This window comes from Lithobates pipiens, unplaced genomic scaffold (assembly GCF_037356315.1).
Source record: "Lithobates pipiens isolate NorthernLeopardFrog02 unplaced genomic scaffold, aLitPip1_a1.2 Scaffold_23, whole genome shotgun sequence".
Taxonomy (NCBI): Eukaryota; Metazoa; Chordata; class Amphibia; order Anura; family Ranidae; genus Lithobates; species Lithobates pipiens.
The window spans coordinates 171732985-171757748 of NW_027507785.1; the positions used below are offsets into that span (position 1 = coordinate 171732985).

At 42.2% G+C, this 24764-nt stretch overlaps 1 protein-coding gene across 4 annotated transcripts in view; it reads left to right on the forward strand.

The window, feature by feature from the left end:
• Nucleotides 1-12721, forward strand: part of SELL (selectin L) — a 312696-nt gene extending 299975 nt beyond the window's left edge. For all 4 annotated transcript variants that reach the window (XM_077452613.1, XM_077452614.1, XM_077452611.1 and 1 more), the window contains one exon: nt 12497-12721. In XM_077452613.1, the coding sequence (XP_077308739.1) occupies nt 12497-12512 (16 nt within the window). In that variant the 3' untranslated portion in view covers nt 12513-12721. The remainder of the gene's footprint in view (nt 1-12496) is intronic.
• The last annotated feature ends 12043 nt before the right edge of the window (nt 12722-24764 follow it).

Below are 24764 nucleotides of genomic sequence, written 5' to 3' on the forward strand. Positions count from 1 at the left end.
ACCCTATCAAACGCCTTCTCTGCATCCAAAGAAAGGAGCAGAGAAGGAATTTGATGTCTCTCAGTGAAGTGTATAATATCAATCAGACGTCTTGTTGCATCTGAAGATTGTCGACCTTTAGTAAAGCCAGATTGATCTTTGTGAATGAGGTCTGTTATGTAGTTCATCAGTCGATTCGCTATTGCTTTGGCGTATATTTTGATGTCAATGTTCAATAATGAAATCGGTCTGAAATTTTGGGGAGTGTTGGGGTCTTTGCCTGGTTTCGGCAGTGTTATGATCAAGGCCTGAAGCATCTCAGCCGGAAATTCTGATTTGGATGCCGCTTCGTTAAAAAGTGAGCATAAGTGGGGAGCCAGTATATCTCGAAGTAATTTATAGTATTCTCCTATTATTCCATCTGGGCCCGGAGATTTATTGTTGGGCAGGGAGTCTATAGTTCTAGCAATTTCTTCCACTGAAAATGGGACGTTAAGATCAGAGATTTGATCAGTAGTTAATGATGGGAGACTAATAGTATCTAAGAAATCACTTATTATCTTTGGGGTAGGTATGGGAGTTTGAGAATCATCTTTAAGATTGTAAAGGGAGCTATAATAACAGCTAAATGCATTCGCTATGTCTTGGGGGTCTTGCAGTTTTTCTCTAGTAATAGGGTGGTATAGATATGGAATCTTTGATTTGGAATATCTGCCTTTGATCCGAAGTGCCATGTTTTTTCCTGCTTTGTTACTAGTATGGTAATATTTAGCTTTAAGTTTTCTAGTATGTTTTTCAAATGTATTCAATAAAGTTGTTCTGAGTTCCTGTCGTAATATTTGTAGTTTAGTTTTCAGTTGTTGTGATGGGTGACATTGGTTTTGGGAATCTAATGTGTTAATGTCAGCAGTAAGTTTCTCAATGAGTTTCGTTTTATTTTTCCTGAATTGAGCATTCAGTTGCATTAGGATTCCCCTACTAAATGCTTTATGAGCACCCCATAGGGTGGCGGAGTCTGACACCGATCCCACATTATATTTAAAGAATTCAGTTATCTGGTTTTGTATAGCTGTAGCATAGGTAGGCATTTTGATAAGATATGCATTTGTTCTCCATAGAAAATGGGTCGTTTGAGAGTGTTTAGGTAGAATAGTCATACTAATTGGGGCATGATCAGTCCAAGTGATGGGTGCAATGTCAGACTCCCTCACCCGCTGCAATAACCACTTATCCGTAAAAATATAATTGATACGAGTATAGGTATTATGTACCAGGGAATGATATGTGTATTCACGATCTCCAGGATGATGGCATCTCCATACATCGCTTTTATTCAAAAAAAATTTAAGTGCACAGTTGGTTCTGGTTTTGGGATTAGAAGTGTCTAGTTCTTGTTCATGTATTGTGTTGAAGTCTCCACAAATTATTAAGGCACCTTTTCGGCATTTACCTATTTTTCTCATCAGGCCATTCAGAAAATGGGATTGCCTTTTATTAGGCGCATACACATTTACCAATGTAGTAAGTGTATTATCAATGGTACATATTAATATGAGGTATCGTCCATTGGTATCTACAATAGATTCACGTAATTGAAAATTAACTGAATGATGTATAGCAATAAGTACACCTCTTTTTTTCTGTTGGCCCGATGCTGTAAATATGTGAGGAAAGTTCTTATGGGTGCAAGTGGGAATAGCGCCTGAAAATGGGTTTTGAAATTTTGAAATGGGTTTCTTGTATACACAATATTTGATATCGCTGGGTGTTAGCCCTTTGCCACATCGACGCTCTTTTTGCTGGATGGTTAAGACCATTAGTGTTTAAAGATATTAACTTTATACTCATAAAAGGAAATTAATAAGATAGAAAAAGTAAGTACATACTAGCCTGATAATAGCTTTAAATTCTACTTCCATGTGAACAATCTGTAGTCTGAAATGACTATGATTCAAATTTTGTAGGTTCACAACATACCTGTCCCTTTGAATGCTATGAGTTGTGTATAGGATACTGTGAAGAAAAAAATAAAAGTAAAAGCACAAACAAAAATATAACCAAACATTAAACTTAACTTGCAGTGGTAAACATTTCAATGTATACTGCAACATTAGAATGGGGAATTAGTTCAAAGGTCAGCTGTTCCAAAGATTTAGTATCGCACGGCACGGCGGGCAAGCTGATAGATCGGTTTCCTATAGATAGGATTGTATTTTGACCGGATCTAGTCAATGAAAGCTAATGCCATTGCGGCGTAAGTTTCTCCGGATTCTTCTTAGCTCCGATAGGTGGAGTTGGTTCGGGGATAATACCCCATGCGTGAAGTAACTTAATGCCTTGTTCCGCAGAAGTGATTGTATGGTAGGTGTCGTTCTTCTGTATCAGTAGTTTAGATGGTTGTTTCCAACGGTATTCAATTTTATGATTACGCAGAGCTTTTGTAATCGTGGAAAGTTGTCTTCTCATATCTAGAGTATGTTTAGACAAGTCAGCATAAATCTGGATTGTATTATATGGTTGTGGAAGTTGTCCTAGATGTCGCACTTTATATAGGATTTGTTCTTTAACATGGTAGAAGTGTACTCTAAGTAGTACATCACGTGGTATCTGTGGAGGGAGAAATGACGGTTTCGGAATCCGATGGATACGATCAATTGTGAGCTCTAAGGCTGGTATAGCTGGTAGCAAGTTGGAGAATAAGTCAGTGGCATATTTTTTAAGATCAGACTGCTGTATATTTTCAGGGATACCCCTTATTTTGAGATTGTTCTGGTATGCTAGGCAGAACTTATATTTAGCCAATTTTAATATATCAAACATTAGTAATAAATAAACAATAAACCAATATGTGTGGAGTTAAACGGCCGCGGCCTTTTTATTATAGGTTTAAATATAAATCAATATATATCTACTTTATTCAGCATAAAATTGTCAAAAAACACAAATTAATATTTTAACAACATTAACATAGCTTAGCTATTAAAGCTCAAGCCATTTAAGCACACAGAATAAACAGTCCCTTTTCAAAGAAAAGGACAAATAACCTCATAATACAGGCCGCGACATGGGAAGGGGGGGCGGGAACGTCTTCTTCTCTTCTTGTCCTGGTAACTGCCACTTGTAACGCACTTTTCTCTACCCTTATAGGCAGCAACTCGTGCCAGGACCGTTGCTGCCTGATACCACCAATCATAGGCAAGCATTTCAACTGTTCAACGACAATTGGTCTGCCAGCATCCCATACATGGTGGGTGGGGACAATTCTTGCCCCTCCCACCATTTTCATGGTATGCTAGGCAGAACTTATATTTAGCCAATTTTAATATATCAAACATTAGTAATAAATAAACAATAAACCAATATGTGTGGAGTTAAACGGCCGCGGCCTTTTTATTATAGGTTTAAATATAAATCAATATATATCTATTTTATTCAGCATAAAATTGTCAAAAAACACAAATTAATATTTTAACAACATTAACATAGCTTAGCTATTAAAGCTCAAGCCATTTAAGCACACAGAATAAACAGTCCCATAAGCCGAGCTTATGAAACATAAGCAAGGCACCCCACCCGGCCCACGGCCAACTCCACACTAGATTGGACATTCATATTAAGAATATCCAAAGCAATATCCGACAGGTGAATGCCATCATAGCGGTAAAAGCCCAGCACACCACCCTTCAGCTCCATGTGTAGGTAAGCAAAACCATCAATAACAGTCTTTAAATTAGCAAGAGATCAATTAATTTTCTTTCTCATTTTCTCAAAATGCCTACAAGGAGGCGAAAAACATTGTAAGCAAAGAATGACCTCGGAAAAAAACAAAAACGCAACCAGGCATAATATTATGAAAGCAAAGTAAATCAGCCTTCATATTAGCTAGTAAATCCAAAGTTCTAATACAACCGAGGTCATTCCCAGCCAAATGGAACACCACAATATGCGGAATAGGCCATCTGGAATGCAAGAAAGAAAATACCCCTTTCAAATGATGCCATCTCATACCCTTTTGTCCATACCAATGTAACAAAAATTTTGACGAAGAGAAATCCAAATTAACACCATAGCATCTGGAAGCCGCTCTTTCATGGGCCCAATAGACAAAGGAATGGCCGATGATCCACACGATGCATTGAGAATCTGAAATTTAAACAGAATTATTAAGACGAACATAATTACGAAAACATTGAGATCGCCATCTACCAATACATTTAATATCACCGGCAGAAAGACCTAATTTAGCCGCAGCAGTAGCTGCGCCAATACGAAAGGAATGGGAAGAAAAGGCCAGATGATCCAATTTCAGATAAACCAAACATCGTTTGAAAACAGCATTAAATTGAAAATTAGTCAATGGGGAACCATCGGAATGGATCAAAAACTGCTTGTCAAAAGAGGGCCTCAAGGTCAAATAAGAAAATGTTAGAGAAACTGCACAAATCTCTACATTCACATGACAGCGAATAGTGATCCAATGACCACGACCCAATTGATCAGATTTACTCTTGGTCAAAAATAAACGGAGAACCCCAGCATCAAGGTGAACCGAAGACATTGCCATGCCTAAACTAGAAGACTTATTCGGAGGAAGAAGCTCAGATATTCTCAAAGCTCCATAAAAAAACAAACAAAAAGACACTTTAAACAATAAAGCTTTGAAAGAAGAAGAACACACTATGTCAGTGGCAGCGCAAAGCTTACCCAAAACATCAACAGATATAGGCAATCTTCTATCAGGAACCTTAAATCATTTACGATACCCTTTAAGAGCCAATTGAACAGAAAAATATGAAGTGCATGAAGAACCCCCATTTAATTTACGAAAAAAGGAGACACCAGCTAGAGTCTTAACAATATAAGAATATGAGTAATTTTTTAACATTAAAGAATTAACAAAAGCTAAAACTAAACCCTCTGAAATATAAGCACAATCAAGACCATAAAGGGACAAAAAAGAACACCAAAACCCCCACGCGGCTTTGTAACATGCCCACGTGGAAGGGGCCAAAGATTGTTTAATAGCAGATTGTACTTGCATCAGACCAACGTCCACAAAGGAGGAGGACAAGGTTCCCCAATCGCCTCTGCATCCGGAACCAACTCTCAAAATTTGCCGATCTGTAGGCGAGATAAAGCATCAGCCACAACATTGTGAACACCACGCACATATTTTGCTTTCAACCAAATATTAAATCGTAGACATTGCAAAAATAAACAACGTAAAAGAGAAATAACAGGTAAAGATTTAGATACTAAACAATTAAAAACAACCCCTTTATTATCAGAATGCAAAAGTATGCGTTTGTCCCGAAAATGAGAGCCCCACAATTCCAAAGCAACGACAACAGGAAAAAGCTCAAGAAGAACGATATTCTAAAGAAAACCTTGCTCAGACCAAGAAGGGTGCCACTTTTCAGCCGACCACTTACCACACCAAAAGGCACCATATCCAACACCACCCAATGCATCAGTATAAAGATTGAGTGCAGAAGCCTCACAAAATGACGATTGCCAAAGGGAATATCCAGTAAAAGAAACCAGGAACTCTTGCCAAACTAACAAATCCTCCCAAATATCATGAGTTATTCGAATATAGTGTTTTGGCGAGGAAACACCAGAAATAGCCCGATAAAGTCGTCTAGAGAAAACCCTCCTTACAGGTATAACCCTAGCAGAAAAGGCCAACAAACCTAATAAAGATTGAATAGTCTTTAACTGTACTTTCCGCTTAGACAAAATAAAATCTAACAAAAATCTAGTTTTAAGAATTTTGTCCAGAGGAAGTCGGAACTCCATACGTACCGTATCTATTTGAACACCCAAAAATTCCAAACACGTACAAGGCAGCACCGATTTTTCATCAGCCAACAGTACTCCAAAAAGGTCACAAATAAATCGGAATTGATTAAAAAGATTCAGGCAATCAGAACTATTCGCACTCCCTACAAACAAAAATTCATCAAGGTAATGCAAGCAATTACTAGAATGAGAGCTGAAACGAAGTACCCAGTCTAAAAAAGAAGAAAAAAGTTCAAAATAAAAACAAGAAATTGAACAGCCCATAGGTAAACATTTATCAAAAAAGAACAAATCATCAAACACAAAACTAAGAGAATTAAAGGCAGCAGGACGAATAGGCAGAAGCCTAAAAGCTGACTTTATATCAGCTTTCGCCAACAAAGCTGATTGACCAACACCCCTGATCAAGATCAAAGCATCATCAAAAGAAGAATAAGATACCGCACACAATTCAGGGTCAATATCATCATTTAATGACATACCCTCAGGGTAAGATAAATGATGAATAAGTCAAAAAGTACCTTTCTCTTTTTTAGGAATAATTCCCAACGGAGAAATTCTAAAATTAATAAACGGAGGAGTTGAAAATGGACCAGAAACCCTCCCGGCCGCAATTTCTTTATAAATCTTGTTCCGAACAATCTCCGCATAAGTAGAAACAGATGCTAAATTCCTATGAATAGTACAACCTTCCCCAGAAAAAAACAGGCAAAAGGAAGCCCAAACTAAAACCATCAAGCAACATGTCCACCTTCTTGCGATCTGGATACCGAAGCAGCCACGGGAGCATTCTTTCCAAAATCACCGGCATTACCGCTTTTAAGAAAGGAATCCTTCACATAGGAAGGTGCATTATGAACTTGTTTCTTGAAACAATGGACCGCAGGGTGTAAACCAGCACAATGAGCACATTCATGCTTGTATTTACAATTTTGGAGCCATTTACAATGACCTTCATTAAAATTAAAACATAAACCTTTACGAAAAGGTCCAATTACAGGTAGCAAAGGTTTAGCCGCAGGTTTATGGGGTAACAAAAGATTAAGCCAAAGACCCACATCCTTCATACCCCATTTCAAAGAGGTATGAATAGAAAGTTTTTGTCTAAATGCTTTGTCATAAAAAAAACAAGACAAACCCGGAATTTTTTTTATAGGCCTCCAAAATAATGTCAACGTGCTGGAACATACCGCAGCACAAATCTGAACGTCTTTCACCCCTTACACTTGCATATATACAAAAAGCTTGCAACCAGTTTTGAAAATTGCGAGGGCTCGACCGATGTCTCTCAACATCCAATTTGTCAAATTCTCTTTTATCAGAACGATGATCTTTAAAGGACGGCAAAAGCGTCATTAAATCAATATATTCACATCTCCATATTTTTTCTTTAAGAGCCATAGGTAAATGAAAACCCAACGGTCACAGCTCACAAGAAAGCAGCTCTTTTAAATACGGTTCAGGAACCGAACATACAGGAACATTGGAAGGAGACACAGACAAATCAACAGACGACAAATTGACATTATGTAATACAGTAGCATCTTTAACCGCATGCACATTATCCTTCCACACTGAAGCCAAATGAGACTGATCGTCAGACGCAGAAGAAGCCGGGTCATTTAAAAATTTGTTAAATAAAGCTGACATATTAAAAACAAATTCACGTAGAACAGAGGCATCCAAAGACTCACCTCTCGATACAGTAGCAGGGGTATGATCTATAGCAGTGCCAGCAGCACGGACAACATCCAAAGGGACAGCCTGTTCAGCAGCTGTAGCAGAGTGATGTGGAATAGTAACCATAGCAACATCCTTAACAACATCAACTGCAGTAGCCATAATAGGATTATGTGCCATCACAGAGTTGCTAGTCCCTGAAACACCTTTGTCCAGCATATTGCTATTTAAATGTTTCATTTTTTTCTTCTTTTTCAAAGAAACAGCATCTGTACCTGTTTCCGAACGAATCTGTATGTCAGAAGATTCAAATCTTCGCGGCAGTCTTCTTGTTCTCTTTTTTCTAATAGCCGGATCCACTGCGCATGCGCCGTCTTCCGAGATCGGAGAATACGCGATTCAGCGCGGAAATCTCCGAATGACGAACCTTGCATCACGGGGTCAATAGGAGGAGCCCATCAGGAGGAAAAGGAAGTCACAGGCGGCGGAACATCAGGTCAGGTTAGGAAGATGGCAGAAGATGGCAGAAAACCGGGGAATCGCTTCTAGGTACAGCCAAACAAGACCGTAACCATTGCTCGCCATCCTCAGTGCCAGCCCGCTCAAGCACTTGCCGCAGCAACGACTCCATAACGCTAGCACCGGAGAGCAACGTCTTCTTCTCTTCTTGTCCTGGTAACTGCCACTTGTAACGCACTTTTCTCTACCCTTATAGGCAGCAACTCGTGCCAGGACCGTTGCTGCCTGATACCACCAATCATAGGCAAGCATTTCAACTGTTCAACGACAATTGGTCTGCCAGCATCCCATACATGGTGGGTGGGGACAATTCTTGCCCCTCCCACCATTTTCATTCCTTGAGCGGTCTTCTAAATCTGCGATTTTAAATTTAAGCCACTCTTTTTCAGCTTTATTTTCTTCATGAGCATCTATTAAGTCATTAATAGTATTGGTCATGTCTCCCATAGAGTTCTCAATAGTGTGTACTCTGTCACCTAAGGAGTTCACTGCTTTGGAGAATTGATTTGTGAGTTGTAAAATATCCGTATGAAGCGAAGTATGTAAAGTTAATAGCATTTCTTTTAATTGGGTGTCCAGAATAGGCTGGTTATTAGTGGGGAATGTGGCTATAGGCGAAGCTATAGGAGTTATGACTGTGTTATCTTGACTAATATGAGGAATTTTATGGCTTTCCTCCTGGCCTGTGAAATCCAGTTTTATACGAATTTTAGCTGGGCTGCGACATGTAGGGCTGAGGTAATCTTCCTCATGAGGAGATTCCAGATGTGTTTTGTGAGGTGAATCTTCTAGAGCAGCATCAGGCATGTCAGTGTAGTGCGCTTTCCCTGAGGAGGTACAGCAGCTGTGAGGATCTGTGCCATCTTTTTTTCTCCCTCCCGCTGACAGAGGAGAATGTCGTTAGTTTTTACATTTTCCGTTCGTCTTTCCGCTTTTTTGACATCACCTTCGGATTCAGGAACTCTTCCGTCGTCTGTTCGTATCTTTTTTACCGATATTCACTGTGAATTGTCGCTAATATGCCCCTTTGTGTCACGGAGCTCTCTCACAGAGCTTCCATTCAGCTCGTGCGCTGGCCACACCCCACCCACAGAAGGTTTTTTATCTTAATAAATTATTACAAAAGCCAAACCTGTGTACAGCAGTTGTACTACTATTATTTTTTGAGTGGGAACCCAACTAATTAAGGTAAAACAAAACTTCTGACTTTACAACCACTTTAAACATTAAAAGAAAATATATATATTTATTTGCCTACCCTTCTTAGTGCATACACTAACCTTGCTGTCCCCAAACTATGGATTGCAACATTGTCAAGGCCTGCTGGTTGCAGTAAAGGGCTTCCTCATTGTTTGCTTTATATATATATATATAAATATATATATGCAGTAGGTACTGAGCACTGAAATGCAAAATGTAAAGATAAGTATCTATACCAAAAATGTGGGAGGCATTTTCTTTCAATACAAAAGTACAGTGCCTTGCAAAAGTATTCACCCCCCCCCCCCCCCCCCCCCCTTGGCATTTTTCTTGTTTTGTTGCCTCACAACCTGGAATTACCGTGGATTGCATGAGGATTTGCATCATTTAAATTACAGAACATGTCCACAACTTTGTAGATGTTTTTTTTTATTGTAAAGCACACAACAAATAGGACAAAATAACAGAAAAAGTCAATGTGCATAACTATTCACCACCCTAAAGTCAATACTTTGTAGAGATACCTTTTGCGGCTATCACAGCTCCAAGTCACTTTGGATAAGTCTCTATGAGCTTGCCACATTTTACCACTGGGATTTTTGCCCATTCCTCCTTGCAAAACTGTTCCAGCTCCTTCAAGTTGGATGGTTTGCGCTTGTGAACAAAAATCTTTAAGTCTGACCACAGATTTTCTTTCAGGTTGAGGTCTGGGCTTTGACTAGGGCATTCAAACACATTTACATGTTTCCCCTTAAACCACTGAAGTGTTGCTTTAGCAGTGTGTTTGGGCTCATTGTCCTGCTATAAGGTTTGTCCTAGCCTCAAATCATGCACAGATTGGTACAGATTTTGCTCAAGAATATCCCTGTATTTAGCACCATTCATCTTTCCCTCAACTCTGACCAGTTTCCCAGTCCCGACTGCTGAAAAGCATGCCCACAGCATGATGCTGCCACCACCATGTTTCACTGTGGTGATGGTGTTCTTTGGGTGATGTGATGTGTTGGGTTTGCGCCAGACATTTTCTTTGATGGCCAAAAAGTTAAATTTTAGTCTCATCAGACCATAGCACCTTCCTCCATAAATTTTGGGAGTCTCCCACAAGCTTTTTCACAAACTCAAAATGTGCCATTTTGTTTTTTTGCGGAAAGTAATGTCTTTCTTCTGGTCACTCTGCCATAAAGCCCAACTCTATGAAGCATACAGATACTTCTCTGTACATTCAGCCTCTCTGATTAATGCCTTCCTTGCCCAGTCCGTGAGTTTAAGTGTGCTGCAGTCTCTTGGCATGTTTGCTATTGTGCCATGTTCTTTCCATTTGGATATGATAGATTTGATGGTGCTCCTAGGAATCATCAAAGAATTGAATATTTTTTTATAACCTAACCCTGACTTGTACTTCTCAACAACATTGTCCCTTACTTGTTTGGAGAATTTCTTTGGTCTTCATGGCAGTGTTTGGTTAGTGGTGCCTCTTGCTTCAGTGTTGCAGCCTCTGGGACCATTCAAAATGGCGTGTATATGTATCCGCCAGAGGCTCTTTACCAAGAATGGTGTAGCGGTGTGTCAGACTGACACACCACACTACACCCCCAATCGCCGCGATGCATACCCCCACGGGCATGTGGCAGCTGTTATCCTGTTATCATATGACACCCAGTCAGGATAACTGAACCACCGCCTGGCCATCATTCTGCTAAAGGCCAAGCAGGAAGTGGTTAAAATGGTGTTGCTATCTAAATTTAACTACCTCCTCCAAAACTGTTCTATAAGGATCCCGGTCTCATTGTTTGAAGAAATTGAACAATGTGTGGGATCCTTTCTCTGCCGTGGTGGGATCCCTCGACACCACAGGGTAGATCGCGCCAGGGTCCACTACTGGGCTGCAATGTTGGTGACAGTCCTGTGGTGGTTCATGGGCTCAAAGTCAAATGCAGCCACCTGTTTGGAGGCAGTTAGCTTGGGCTCCCTGGCTGATTTATGGAATTTTGTATATAGGAGCCTGAAGGCATACACACCCTGCTGGATCCCCAGGTTTGGACTAAATGTGGTATCATCACCCTGGGAGATGTTATGCCTCAGGGTGTCTTACCTCCGATGAATGACCTACTTCACAAATTCTAGTTACCGCAATGGATGCGGTTTCAATACCTACAGCTGCGATATGCTGCTAGAACACAGTTTCCCCAACCGCCACTCCTTCAGGCTGACCCTATTGAGGAACTTGTATCCCCCAGAGACTTAGACAAGCCCTTATTAACTTTATATGCTGCACTTCTGGGCACTGACTCCCCTAAGATGGACGGGCTGTGGAGGGTGTGGCAGAGATGACATACCATCACTGGACAGAGGACTGGGATGACTGTCTAGAGCAGGGTCCCAGGTTGGTCATCTCCTCTAGGGATAAGCTTATTCAGGTAAAATTCCTGCACAGAATCTACTACACTCCCCAGAAACTGCATCGTATTTTTCCAGACCGGGATCCCTTATGCCCCAAGTGCAGGACACAGGTGGAGACGTTCTTCCATATGTTCTATGCATGCCCGATTATAACATTGTTTTGGTCAGATGTCTTCAGTAAAATAAATCTTCAGCTGCAGTTGTCTCTCCCAATTACATCCGATTCTGCGCTATTGGGGATTCATGATGATGCGACGCATTCCCATAATTTAAAACTGTTGGTATCCTATTTCCTGTTTAATGCTAAAAAGAAGATTCTGCTGAAATGGATCTCCCTCTCCCACCTTCTCTTTTCACCTGGGAAGCCTTAATAGACATTGCCCTGCCCATGTACAGATTAACTTATATAAACAGGTGTTGTCAATGGAAATATGAAAAAGTGTGGGCCCCATGGACCAATACCTAGAAGCTTTTGGAGGGAGGGGGTTATGTACTATCTATGAGGCTTCTTCCTCCTATTAAACCTGCTGCTGTTTGCGATTACTGTCTAGTATGTAATTAACTGCACTGACATATTATGGTTGTGTTCTTTCTATGCTTCCTGTATGAAATCCAAACATTTTGTATTGTTTTGTTCTAAATCAATCTGTATGCTTTGTCTTGCCCATTTTGACAACAATAAAACACCTTTAATTGTAAAAAAAAAAAAAAAAAAAAGCTGTAATGTAACAAAAAGCCAATGGGGTGAATACTTTTGCAAGGCACTGTACCTTAAGTTTTGATAATAGATGCCACGATAACAATGTTCAACTGGAACTATTGCCTACAATGAATTTCTGATGCTACTAAACTATACTTTAATCTTTCTTATTATCATTCCAATGGAAATTATTCTTGTTTCACTGTTTTCTTACAGGAAAAACGCCTATTAATATGGTGACGATGATGATGACGACAAAACCTCAGCAGTCAAAAACCCTTTGTCTAATTCATACAGTATTTGCCATGAAAATGATCGGTTGGATAAAACCTTTGCACTTTTATTCAATCCTATATTATTTTGAACATACTGTAGCTTCTTGATAATTATATCAACATGTATTGAACACTGTTTCCTTAATAAACTATTACAAAAGTTAAACATGTGTACAGCAGGAACTAGACTAATTTTTATTGTTTATGTGATTGTACAAATGAGCCATATAATGAAATTGGGCATTTTGTCCTATTTTGAATTGACTATAATTATTAACTAATAAGTTGCAATAGTATACTGCTCTATAGACCTATAGATTAAACAGCTGCAATAACCACAATTTGACAAACATTGTGCATGATTGTGGAAAGTTAAAAAGTACTGCGCTATACATGAACATTGATATAGTGGGGGACATTTACTATAGCGCTGCAGTGCTAATCCATCGCTAATCACGCTAATTAGCACTAAAATGGTATTCACAATAGCGCTGGTAAAAAAATACTCCCAAAATCGAATTTAGTATAGTTACCTGAAAACAAATAGCGCCCAAACCCTTACTCTGCTATAACCAGGAGTAGTGCACCTGGAAATAATGTTTAGAGCATGATATAATTGCCTAAATAGTACTGAAATATGCCGTATATTTAAAGATAATCTGCTTTTAAACTGTGTGAAAAAGTGATTTCCACACTGAAATATCTTTAAAAGTCTGAGAAGAGATAAATTCCCTGTTTTTATACAACTAGGTGGCAACACAACTGAGCATGCTCAGACCTGCAAAAAGCTCTAATTTTAGCTCCAATGTCTTTTTTTACAGAGCGCTATAGTAAATACCAAAATAAGCGCGTGTGTTAAAGAGCATTTTTTCTCTGTCACTTTCACTTGTTACTCTCCATCTCACAAAAATCTTTACCCAAACTCACACAGGTGTCTTTACAAACCACAAACAATACCATTGCTGATGCAAATTTAAAATGATCACTTTTTTTGTGTTTTTTATTATTTCAAAATAATCATCATTTGAGCCCAAAAATGTGATATGTGTACCAACATCAGAAATCAAAATGTAATTCCCAAACATTTGAGTGTAATATCACTATTCTACACTCATCCACAAAGAACCAGTCAAAGAATAAAGCAAGAAGAATAACTCTTGAGTAATGTAATTCCACCACCTGTATGGCCAAAGAAATGCAGTATTTATGTGTATTTATGTGTAGGGGGCTCTCACATGTGGCAACTCTGTGGCTTAGAGGTTAGCACTTCTGCTTAGCATCCCTGAGTGTCTGGGTTTGAATTCCAAACATGCCGCTTCATGTAGAGAAGTTGTCTTGTCTTCTAGGTCCTAAAACTTGGTCTAAATGAAGTATTTATGTGTAGGAGGGTTCCACCGCCATTGTAGATCTTGCCAGATACAGTATCTACCCAAAAGTATTGGGATACCTGCCTTTACACACACATGAACTTTAATGGCATCCCAGTCTTAGTCCTTTTATTTTCCCCCCACCCTTTGCAGCTAGAACAGCTTCTGGGAAGGCTAGGAAGGCTGTCCACAAGGTTTAGTGTGTCTACGGGAACGTTTGACCATTCTTCCAGTAGTGCATTTGTGAGGCCAGGCACTGATGTTGGAATTGCCTGGCTTGCAGTCTCTGCTCTAATTCAGCCAAAAAGTGTTCCATTGGGTTGAGATCAGGACTCTGTGCAGGCTAGTCAAGTTCCTCCACCCCAAACTTGGTCATCCATGTATTTATGGACCTTGCTTTGTCGTGTTGGAACAGGAAGGGGTCATCCCCAAACTGTTCCCACAAAGTTGGGAGCATAAAGTTGTCCAAAATGTCTTGTAGTTGGAGATTTGATGCACATAGCCAAGGGCTAACACAGTTGCATATAGTATTGTGTTCCTGCTCATCGCGTGCAATCACTTTAGACATACATGAAGAGACAGATTGAAAGATACTGGTGGGCGTGTACTTTTATTGAGTGTGTATCAGTGTGCTAACAATACAACTTATCTTGAATAAAGGGCTACGGGGGGGGGGGGGGGGTTTCTGTGATTTGTGGGGAAGAAGGAATGATATTGTGCAGATTGACAAACACCCAACTAGGGCTGTTTGTGCAGATTGACAAACACCCAACTAGGGCTGTTTGCTGAAATTCTTGTGCATTATTTCAAGCAAAAGTGGGTTTATGTTGCAATGCTGTCAATGTTGTGTGTTTATTGTTCCTGTCAGACCATGCAAACATGGTTTGGGAGCATGTGCTGAGCTTCTTTCTACTCTTTGATCTCATTGCTTAATCATGTACACAGAAATGCAGCTTCTAGCAGAACATACTCACCAATGTATATACTGTATGTGTGTGGAATGTGGGCTGGTGGTGGATGTTATATTTTGCCTTTTTTTTTTTCAAATAACGTTTTATTAATTTCCAGCGGTTGCATAGGAACACAAACTGTACAGAAGTACAGTAGTAGGCGAGTATCTACATAGCTTTGCAAGAATAAGAATAGACATGCGATATGCAGTGTCAAATTACAGGCGTGTGCAGTAGATGTCAGTAGCTTGGACTGCGGGGTGCTGGGGGGCAGGGGACACCAAAAGTCAGCTGCCCATCCCACGACCCCCTACGGCCCGGTATGCGCTGCCCTGCGGCCTATGCAAAACACTTAATTCGTAACAGACTAAGTCCGCCATAGTAACAGGGGAGGTGAAAAGGGAAAAGACAGAGAAGAAGAAATAAAAGTGCCAGAGATCCAAGTCGCCATACCCTATCCAAATCGCCCTTAGTCCTCCCGCAGCCGCCATCTCTCCCAGACTTGGTCAAATTCCTCCAGCTTGTCCCGTATTCTGGCAGTCATTTTCTCCATAAGTTCTACGTCCTTTATCCTGGAATAAAGGGCTTCCATAGATGGGGCCAGTCGGCTCTTCCAGTTGAGAGCTATTAGGCAACGGGCCGCTGTGAGAATATGTCGTAGGAGCTTCCTAGATGGCTTAGCCATCTTTGGTTGGGATAAGCCAAATAGGAAGAACTTGGGTACGAACGGGACAGGCACCTCAAATACCCAGATAAGGAGCTGTTGGATGGATTTCCAGAATGGGGCTATCAAAGGGCAAGTCCAGTATATATGGAACAGGGTGCCCCTGTCCTTCAGGCATCGCCAGCAGCGATCAAAGGTGGAGGGATACATTTTGCGGAGTACCGCTGGGGTCTGGTACCAGTGGTAGAGAATTTTATAGAAGTTTTCCTTGCAAAGGGTACATAGAGAGGACTTAGCAGCCTGTCTCCACACCCCCTGCCAGGCTTCCAGCGAAAGTTCCTCACCCAACTCCTTTTCCCATCTCAACATATACTTGTGCTTGCCCTTTGTGTGAAAGTGGTGTGAGTTGAGGATGCGGTAGAGGTCTGATATCAGTCCCGTCCGATTCCGTCCCTCGAGTATAATCAGTTCAAATGGGGAGGGTGGGGAGAATTGGAGCCTTGGGGCTATGGTTTGCGCAAAATGTCTGATCTGAAGATAACTGTAGAAGGTCTGTCGGGGGAGGTCGTGTTTAGTCTGCAGCTCCGAGAAAGACAGCAGTTTTCATATTTTGCCTTTTTTAATATTATGTTGGAATGCTTTGTAAGAATAATGACTTAAGTATGTTTCCATAATCTTGCAGATAAAAATGTGATGTGTTGTCCGTTATACACTGAAAGTAAAGCTGTGTCCACTGTAAGGTTTAAACACATTTTAGACTGTAAGCTCCTTTGAGCAGAGCCCTTAAAACACAATTGCTAACTGTTTTGCTAAATGTAACACCATATATACTGTAGAATTTTTTTGAAGCTAGTATGAATGAATGTACATAATTTTTGTTTCTGCTAGAAAAATAAAAGTACATTATTGAGCTGTTTTTTTTTTTCTCTCTTTTCTTTCTTCTTTTTAATAAATGTTGCAGGTGGTGGTTTTGGGGAAGTGCAATATCTTTCTTTTATATAATTTCTATATGTATTTGTGCACCAAAAAAACTAATCTTTTCAGCACACTTGCAAGTAAATGATAAAGGTGATATCTTTATATACAACAGCTGTGGAGAATTGCAGGTAATTAATTCAGCTGGTGGATAGGTGTTGTATGTGTCAGCCCTGGTTCACATTGGTGCGATTTGACTTGTCAAATCAGTGGCAACTGCACCATTCTAATTAATAATTTTTAAAAGTTTCTGTGCCACTTTTTGGCGACTTCGGGTGTAATGTTTATTAACAGTGCAGAAACCTGCACAGATGTCTCTGAAATTCCCCCCACAGTTGGGACTGACATGCGGGAATGAAATTCACCCAACCAGAGCTCAAACTGGGCTTCTGCTATCCCAGGGACACCATTTCTTACCAAACTCCCTTAAGTTTACCTTCAAATATCATATGCAGAATTACAGATTTGCATATCTACAAAAAAAATAAAAAATTCCAATCGTGGTTGCGATCAAATATTCACAGCTGCAATCAAAAGAGTGTGGCTTCACCTTCTGCCCCGGAAATGAGTCATTGAAATTACCCAGAAGTTCCTGTGCTGGTCAGGATCTCCATCTAGGTGGACATGGCGGGGTCCCTCTTTAGCAAAAAGGAGGTGCTGTTCATTTGCTGGTTAATTGTAGGATATGTGCTTACTGAATGTGGGGGTGGATGTGGTAGTTAGATTTGGTGTGAGTGGGGTTCATTAATTTGTTTGGTATCACCACACATTTGTGTGCACTCATCACTTCCTGCATTTGTTCTGCTGATGTTAATCAGCAAGGACTATGCAGATATAAATGAGAGCTCCTTTCTATTAAAATATATGACTTGTTTCACAGTTGGGTGACTTCTCCAGCAAATTTGGACCTCCAAGTTTCATGACAAGTTGTACCCCATGATTCTCAATGAAAACCATTCATATCTGTGCTACTTCAAGTTGCAACAACTTAAAAGTAGTCCCTGTACTTTGGTGGGAGTTTCATGTCACTTCAGGTACATGGGGTGCAATATTACACATGAATTCCCTGAAGTTGGGGCCAAGTTGCAGCAGCAAAGTGGCAGAAAAATAGTGTGACTTTCAGGTCGCAGCAGTGTGAATGTGCTTTATGAATAATACCTTTGAATCAGACCCTATTCTCACTTGTGCATCCTGCAAGTGGGTCAAATTCATCCCTGCACTACTTTTGGTTGACTTTGATGCAACGTGAGGTCCATATACCGCAAGATTACATCGGTCACACAAGTGCAAACGGGGCCTAATTCAAAGGTGTTATGAATTTCATTAGGTTCCTTTCACACTTGGCCAACTTGAGGTCCATAAGGCCCTCTTCACACTTGTGCAACCTGAAAGTCCTGTGATTTTGCAATGCTTTTTGCCACAAATTTGATGTGATTTGAAGCAATGCCAGTGTAATCTTAAGATCTATAGACGCAGGAGTCGCAGGACAAAGTCGCACAAGTGTGAAAGGGGCCTTAGAGCTAGGCATGAGCCAAACACCCCCCCCTCCCCCGGTTCAATTCGCAGCAGAACATGCAAACAGGAAATAAAATAGTTCTAACACGCGAACACCGTTAAAGTTTATGGGACAGACACGAACATGAAAAATCAAAAGTACCAATTTTAAAGGCTTATATGCAAGTTATTGTCATAAAAATATGTATTTTTATGGACACATATCAATGTAAAAAAAAGTTTTAAAAACAGCCGTTTTTTTCGGGAGCAGTGATTTTAATAATGCTTAAAGTGAACCAATAAAAGTGAAATATTCCCTTAAACTTCGTACCTGGGGGTATCTATAGTATGCCTGTAAAGTAGCGCACCTTTATCCTTAAAAAATAAAAAATAAAACTGTCCTACAAAGTCTTCTTCTTCTTCTCTTGCTCCGCTGATGGACCGTAAAAGAAAAAAAATTAGACCGACTTGCCTTCATGGGAGGCACCCACCATAATGTCCATCCTCTCAGGTGACAGCTCTTTTATAACTGAGGATGGGGACACATGGAGATGTTGCCGGGTGACCCCACCCCCCTCTGACGTATGGGGACATCCCTATGGCTTTGCCGTAGTGTCAGAGGGGGGCCGGGCCACCCGGTTACTTCCTGATTCTGATAAGCCCCTCACCCGCAGATCCCCACAACCACCGGGCAAGGGTTGTGGGGATGAGGCCCCAAAGCACCCTCCCCATATTGAGGGCATGTGGCCTGGTACAATTCAGGAGGGGGGCCACTCTCTCATCCCCCCTCTATTCCTGTGGCCTGCCAGGTTGCGTGCTCCCATTTTTTTTTATTTTGGTTTGGGGTTCCCCTTAAAATCTATACCAGACCTGAAGGGCCTTGTATGGAATTTGGGGGGACCCCCACGCATTTGTTTTTTTAAATTTTGGTTTGAGGTTCCCCTTATTATTCATACCAGACCCAAAGGGCCTGGTAATGGACTGTGGGGGAATACCATGCCGCTTTTTTCTTTTCAATAGTTTTTATTGAAGATTTAGTGGTAAAAGCAGAACAAGAGCATAACAGAGAAATGATACTCATACACGATTGGCATACATGTAACATGATACATGTAAGTAGAAAGTCTCCTAAACTCAAGACAAATGTCAGCTGTCGAATTAAGTACAGAAAACCCTATGCATTTTCAGAGCGCTATGTATTCAAACAATTATAACAGTTGAGGCATTTTGAGTAGGTGTCATGGTTATGCAGTGATCTTCCTGTGTTTGCTTACCTCCCCTCATGTCTTCAGACTAAGAAGCCAGCCACTTCCACCTGGTGGTTTTTATAACCTCTCCTTTAAGCATGGCTCCACCCCAGGCCCTATCAGGGAGCCCTATATTAACCTGTGCACTGCAGGCCATCAGTGCTGATCAACCATTGTGTATTCCTTTGTGTGTTAGTTTGCTCTTTCCTGCCGTGTGCTCGTCTACTGTTTTCCGTTACCGACTTTGGCGTGTTTTGACTATCCCTGTTTGCCTGTGATCCTGACCTTTTGGCGTGTTCCCGACTATTCTTGTCTGCTTGTGGCCCTGACCTTGGCTTTGACCCTCACCATCCCTATCCTCCTCTTGCCTACTGTGGGTGTGAGCTGGGGGACCCTGGGGGTCGCGACCTGGAGCCAGTTGCAGCCAAGTCCATCCTCACCACTCGAGGCTCTGGTGAACACCTGCTGGCTCTTAGACTCCGCGCCCCCCCCCCAATCTTACGCTCTAACCTCAGTGGGATCTGTCCCCCTTCTGCAGCAGTCAGCCGTAGGGTCCACAACCTTGCGGTGCACTCCTGATCTTTCGGTGTGCATCTGTCACCTCGCCTCAAGGTGACCTGACAGTTTGATCAGCCATGGACCCGGCTGATGTGCCACTTCCTGCAGATGATCCATTGCAGAGCATAGTTCGCAGACTTGAGACCCAAGAATCGCATCAGACCCAGGTGATGCGATTCCTTCAGGATTTGGCATCCCGTTTTGAACAGGTTCAGGCCTCATTAGGACCCCCGGTTCAACAACCTCAACCGCCATCTGCCGCTGCACCTATCGCATCAGTCGCAGCCACACATTCTTTACAACTACCAGCTCCGGTCCGTTTCTCTGGGGACTCCAAGGCTTGCAGGGGGTTCCTTAGCCAGTGCACAATTCATTTTGAACTTCTGCCCCAAAACTTCCTGTCCGATCGGGCAAAAGTCGCATATACCATATCCCTCCTGTCTGGCGAGGCGTTAGCCTGGGCCGCCCCTCTGTGGGAACTGAATGATCCAGTGGTTTCTATCCTGTCTGATTTCTTGAAACTTTTTCGGTATATCTTCGAGGAACCGGGTCATGTCTCCTCAGTGGCTAGTGCTCTTTTACGTCTCCGTCCAGAGTCCGCTTCTGTGGGACAGTATGCTCTTCAGTTCCGTATCCTCACAGCTGAATTGAGCTGGAATAATGAGGCCCTAGTTGCAACCATTTTACATGGCCTCTCTGATAGAGTGAAGGATGAATTAGCAGGAAGATCCCTTCCTGCTGATCTGGACAGTGTCATCACCTTGTGTAACCAGATCGATATTCGCTTTCAGGAGAGGGCCCTGGAAAAAAGACACCAGCACTCCCCGTTCTTTAGGCAGCCTGAGCCTCCAGTCCCTTCTCTTCGATCCGAGGAGCACCCCCTGCCTGCTGAGGAACCTATGCAGTTGGGCCGGACAAAGTTATCTCCCGTAGAACGTACTAGGCGCAGAACTCTGAGCCTATGCCTCTATTGTGGGGCCAAAGGTCATTTCCGTGATACTTGTTCTCTTCGTCCGGAAAAACGCTCAGGGCTAATACATCTGGAAGGTGGAGTATTAGACCCTGAAATATCACCTTCACCTTCTCGTCTTCTCCTTTCCGTGTTGCTTCATGTCGGTGCTTCCTCTCGTTCGGTCTCCGCACATCTGGATTCCGGTGCCGCTGCCAATTTCATGGATTGGGAAACTGCATCCTCCATGAGACTTACCCTTTTGCCCCTTACAACGCCATTGGTGGTCTTGGCGATTGATGGCACTATTCTCCCAGGGGGCCCTATCCGCTTCCAGACTCTTCCTGTTAAGATGTCAGTAGGGACACTCCACCAGGAGTGGATATCCTTCCTTGTCTTACCTAAGGCTTCATCTCCTATCATATTAGGTCTTCCTTGGTTACGGCTCCATTCTCCACACGTTGACTGGTCTGCCGGTCAGATCCTGGCTTGGGGTTCCTCCTGTTCCTCTTCCTGCCTACTCACGGGTACCCCAAAGGAGAGATTTCCTGTTACCACCATCCCAGTATCTTCTGCTCTTCCCACCGTATATAGCGATCTCTGGGATGCGTTCTGCAATAGTCGGACTGATGCACTCTCTAGGTTATGTGGTACTCTGGATGAGGGGCCCACCTATGAACCTGAGTCGATCATTCACTCCAGTTCGCATAACCATTTACCTTTGCCTGTCCCTAATTTCCCTTGGACGCACAGCCAGACTAACTTGTCTGCAAGTTCCACAGTTGCTATGCCCTGTGATGCAATTGAGATGGTCGCTACACCTGACAATACTATTCAGTTGACCTCTGCACCAGTTATGCCAGTCCAGCCCATGCCCAATGAGCTTCCTGCTTCTTGTTTAGCACCTTCGGTGTCCTGGCCTCACCCTACTGCTACTATGTCCATTCAAACCCGTTTACGAGGCTCAATCCATCCTTTGGATAGAATACCTCATTCGGCCAGGAGGGGTTTTCAATCTTTTTCTCAGGGTTCTCTGCATTCTGTTTGTGTTGAAGCTCCCCAGCTTGACTCTTGTGACATGTCACTTTCTAACCTCTGCCCAGTCTGGTGGCCCTGTCATGGATGCCCAGCTCATCTTTAAGGGTGTGGGGGTCCCTGCTCAGACTCCTGATCTTCTCATGCCCTTACCCATTCCTAAAAAGCCTTTAGTCTTCTTGTCCTCTCCCTATCTCTTTTTCGGTCTCTGAGGATAATCTAAAATACGAGGTTAGTCAAGTTTTGAATTCCCGGCTCCGTAAAGGCATTCTTCAATACCTTGTACTTTGGAAAGGGTTGGGTCCTGAGGAGAGGTCTTGGATCACTGCATCTGAGGTCTTTACTCCCTGTCTGTTAAGGAGGTTCCATCTGGAGTTTCCCTTTAAGCCTGGACCCAGGCAGGGGAGGGGGAGGCCTCGTAAGAGGGAGGGTACTGTCATGGTTATGCAGTGATCTTCCTGTGTTTGCTTACCTCCCCTCATGTCTTCAGACTACGAAGCCAGCCACTTCCACCTGGTGGTTTTTATAACCTCTCCTCTAAGCATGGCTCCACCCCAGGCCCTATCAGGGAGCCCTATATTAACCTGTGCACTGCAGGCCATCAGTGCTGATCAACCATTGTGTATTCCTTTGTGTGTTAGTTTGCTGTTTCCTGCCGTGTGCTCGTCTACTGTTTTCCCGTTACCGACTTTGGCGTGTTTTGACTATCCCTGTTTGCCTGTGATCCTGACCTTTTGGCGTGTTCCCAACTATTCTTGTCTGCTTGTGGCCCTGACCTTGGCTTTGTCTCTCACCATCCCTATCCTCCTGTTGCCTACTGTGGGTGTGAGCTGGGGGACCCTGGGGGTCGTGACCTGGAGCCAGTTGCAGCCAAGTCCACCCTCACCACTCGAGGCTCTGGGGAACACCTGCTGGCTCTTAGACTCCGCGCCCCAGGGAATCTTACGCTCTAACCTCAGTGGGATCTGTCCCCTGTCTGCAGCAGTCAGCCGTAGGGTCCACAACCTTGCGGTGCACTCCTGATCCTTTGGTGTGCATCTGTCACATTGCCTCAAGGTGACCTGACAGTAGGCTTTTACTTATGGCGATAACAGAACTAACAGCCAATAACCTTAATATTAGAGGGCATAATGAGCACGTGTGAATACTGTGGTCTCTAGCATCAGACAGCTGTTAACATTTGTTAGGTGTGGAGGATCCTGTTGTCTCCTCTAGGTGAAAGCGAGAACTTCAACGAGGAAATTCGGGGAGCTCTGGACCGGGACCGACAATTCATTCTAACCGCAAGTACTTTTAAATTACTTTTTTTTCTTTAGAATGTTTTGCTCTCGGACTGTTCTAAACACGGGAAATATGCGTCATTTTACAGGCATACTATAGACACCAGGTATGAAATTTAAAGGAATATTGGAATTGGAGTTTTAGGTTTCAATGGTATTTATTAAAGATTTTCAGTACAGAACAATATGCTCATTATACATTTTGTACAGTATGCATAGCCACAAGAGAATCATAGTTTGGTCTCTTAACATAACCACAAATAAACAACAGAGGAAAAGAAAAAGAGATCTTTCACCTGTCTAGACAGCGTACTTTATGTGTCCATAGGGGGTGAACCCTCTAGTTATTCTAAAAAAATTAGTCTGTGTACATGACTCCTGCAATAGGGGCCCTTTAGCCTCTTTCTATTTTCAGCCCGGCACCCCCCCCCCCCCGCAGGGGAGGGCCCACCTCCAATCGCATGTCTCCCACATGCAGGCAGGGCCCCAAGGCCCAAATTAACTCCAGTTCTCCATATATGGGCCCCTATAGTCTATGGCTCTGCATTAAAGTAGTAGTTTACTTGAGCATATGAGTTTTAAAAGAGAAACGTAGAGGAAAGGTAGAGGAAAGAGGAAGGTGAAATGGAGTAAAGAGGGGTGAGCTGTGGTCCTAGTCCCTAATGTCCATTATATATATCAGTTCCTAAGTGGCAAGTGGTCTGGAATCAAGTAATCCAGCCACAGATCCCAGACTTTAGGGAACAACCTAATTTTATCCTGTACCAATGCAGTCAACCTTTCATTCAACATTAGCCATGACATTTTACTTTTTAGCTGACCAAATGGTAGGGTGGCGGACCTCCAATTCCTGGCAATCATAATTTTTGCAGAAATAAATATGAAGGTAAGTAATCGCCTTTGGGAATTAGAGGCTTCCATTACCCTATCACCCAGAAGCCCTTGTTTAGCAGTTTTAGTTAAATTTATCTGGTTAAGGGTATACAGTGGTGTGAAAAAGTGTTTGCCCCCTTCCTCATTTCCTGTTCCTTTGCATGTTTGTCACACTTAAGTGTTTCGGAACATCAAACCAATTTAAACAATAGTCAAGGACAACACAAGTAAACACAAAATGCAATTTGTAAATGAAGGTGTTTATTATTAAAGGTGAAAAAAAATCCAAACCATCATGGCCCTGTGTGAAAAAGTGATTGCCCCCTAAACCTAATAACTGGTTGGGCCACCCTTAGCAGCAACAACTGCAACCAAGCATTTGCGATAACGTGCAATGAGGCTTTTACAGCGTCCTGGAGGAATTTTGGCCCACTCATCTTTGCAGAATTGTCCTAATTCAGTTACATTAGAGGGTTTTCGAGCATGAACGGCCTTTTTAAGGTCATACCACAACATCTCAATAGGATTCAGGTCAGGACTTTGGCTAGGCCACTCCAAAGTCTTCATTTTATTTTTCTTCAGCCATTCGGTGGTGGACTTGCTGGTGTGTTTAGGATCATTGTCCTGCTGCAGAACCCAAGTTCGTTTCAGCTTAAGTACACGAACAGATGGTCGGACATTCTCCTTCAGGATCTCTTGGTAGACAGCAGAATTCATAGTTCCTTTTATCACGGCAAGTCTTCCAGGTCCTGAAGCAGCAAAACAGCCCCAGACCATCACACTACCACCACCATATTTTACTGTTGGTATAATGTTC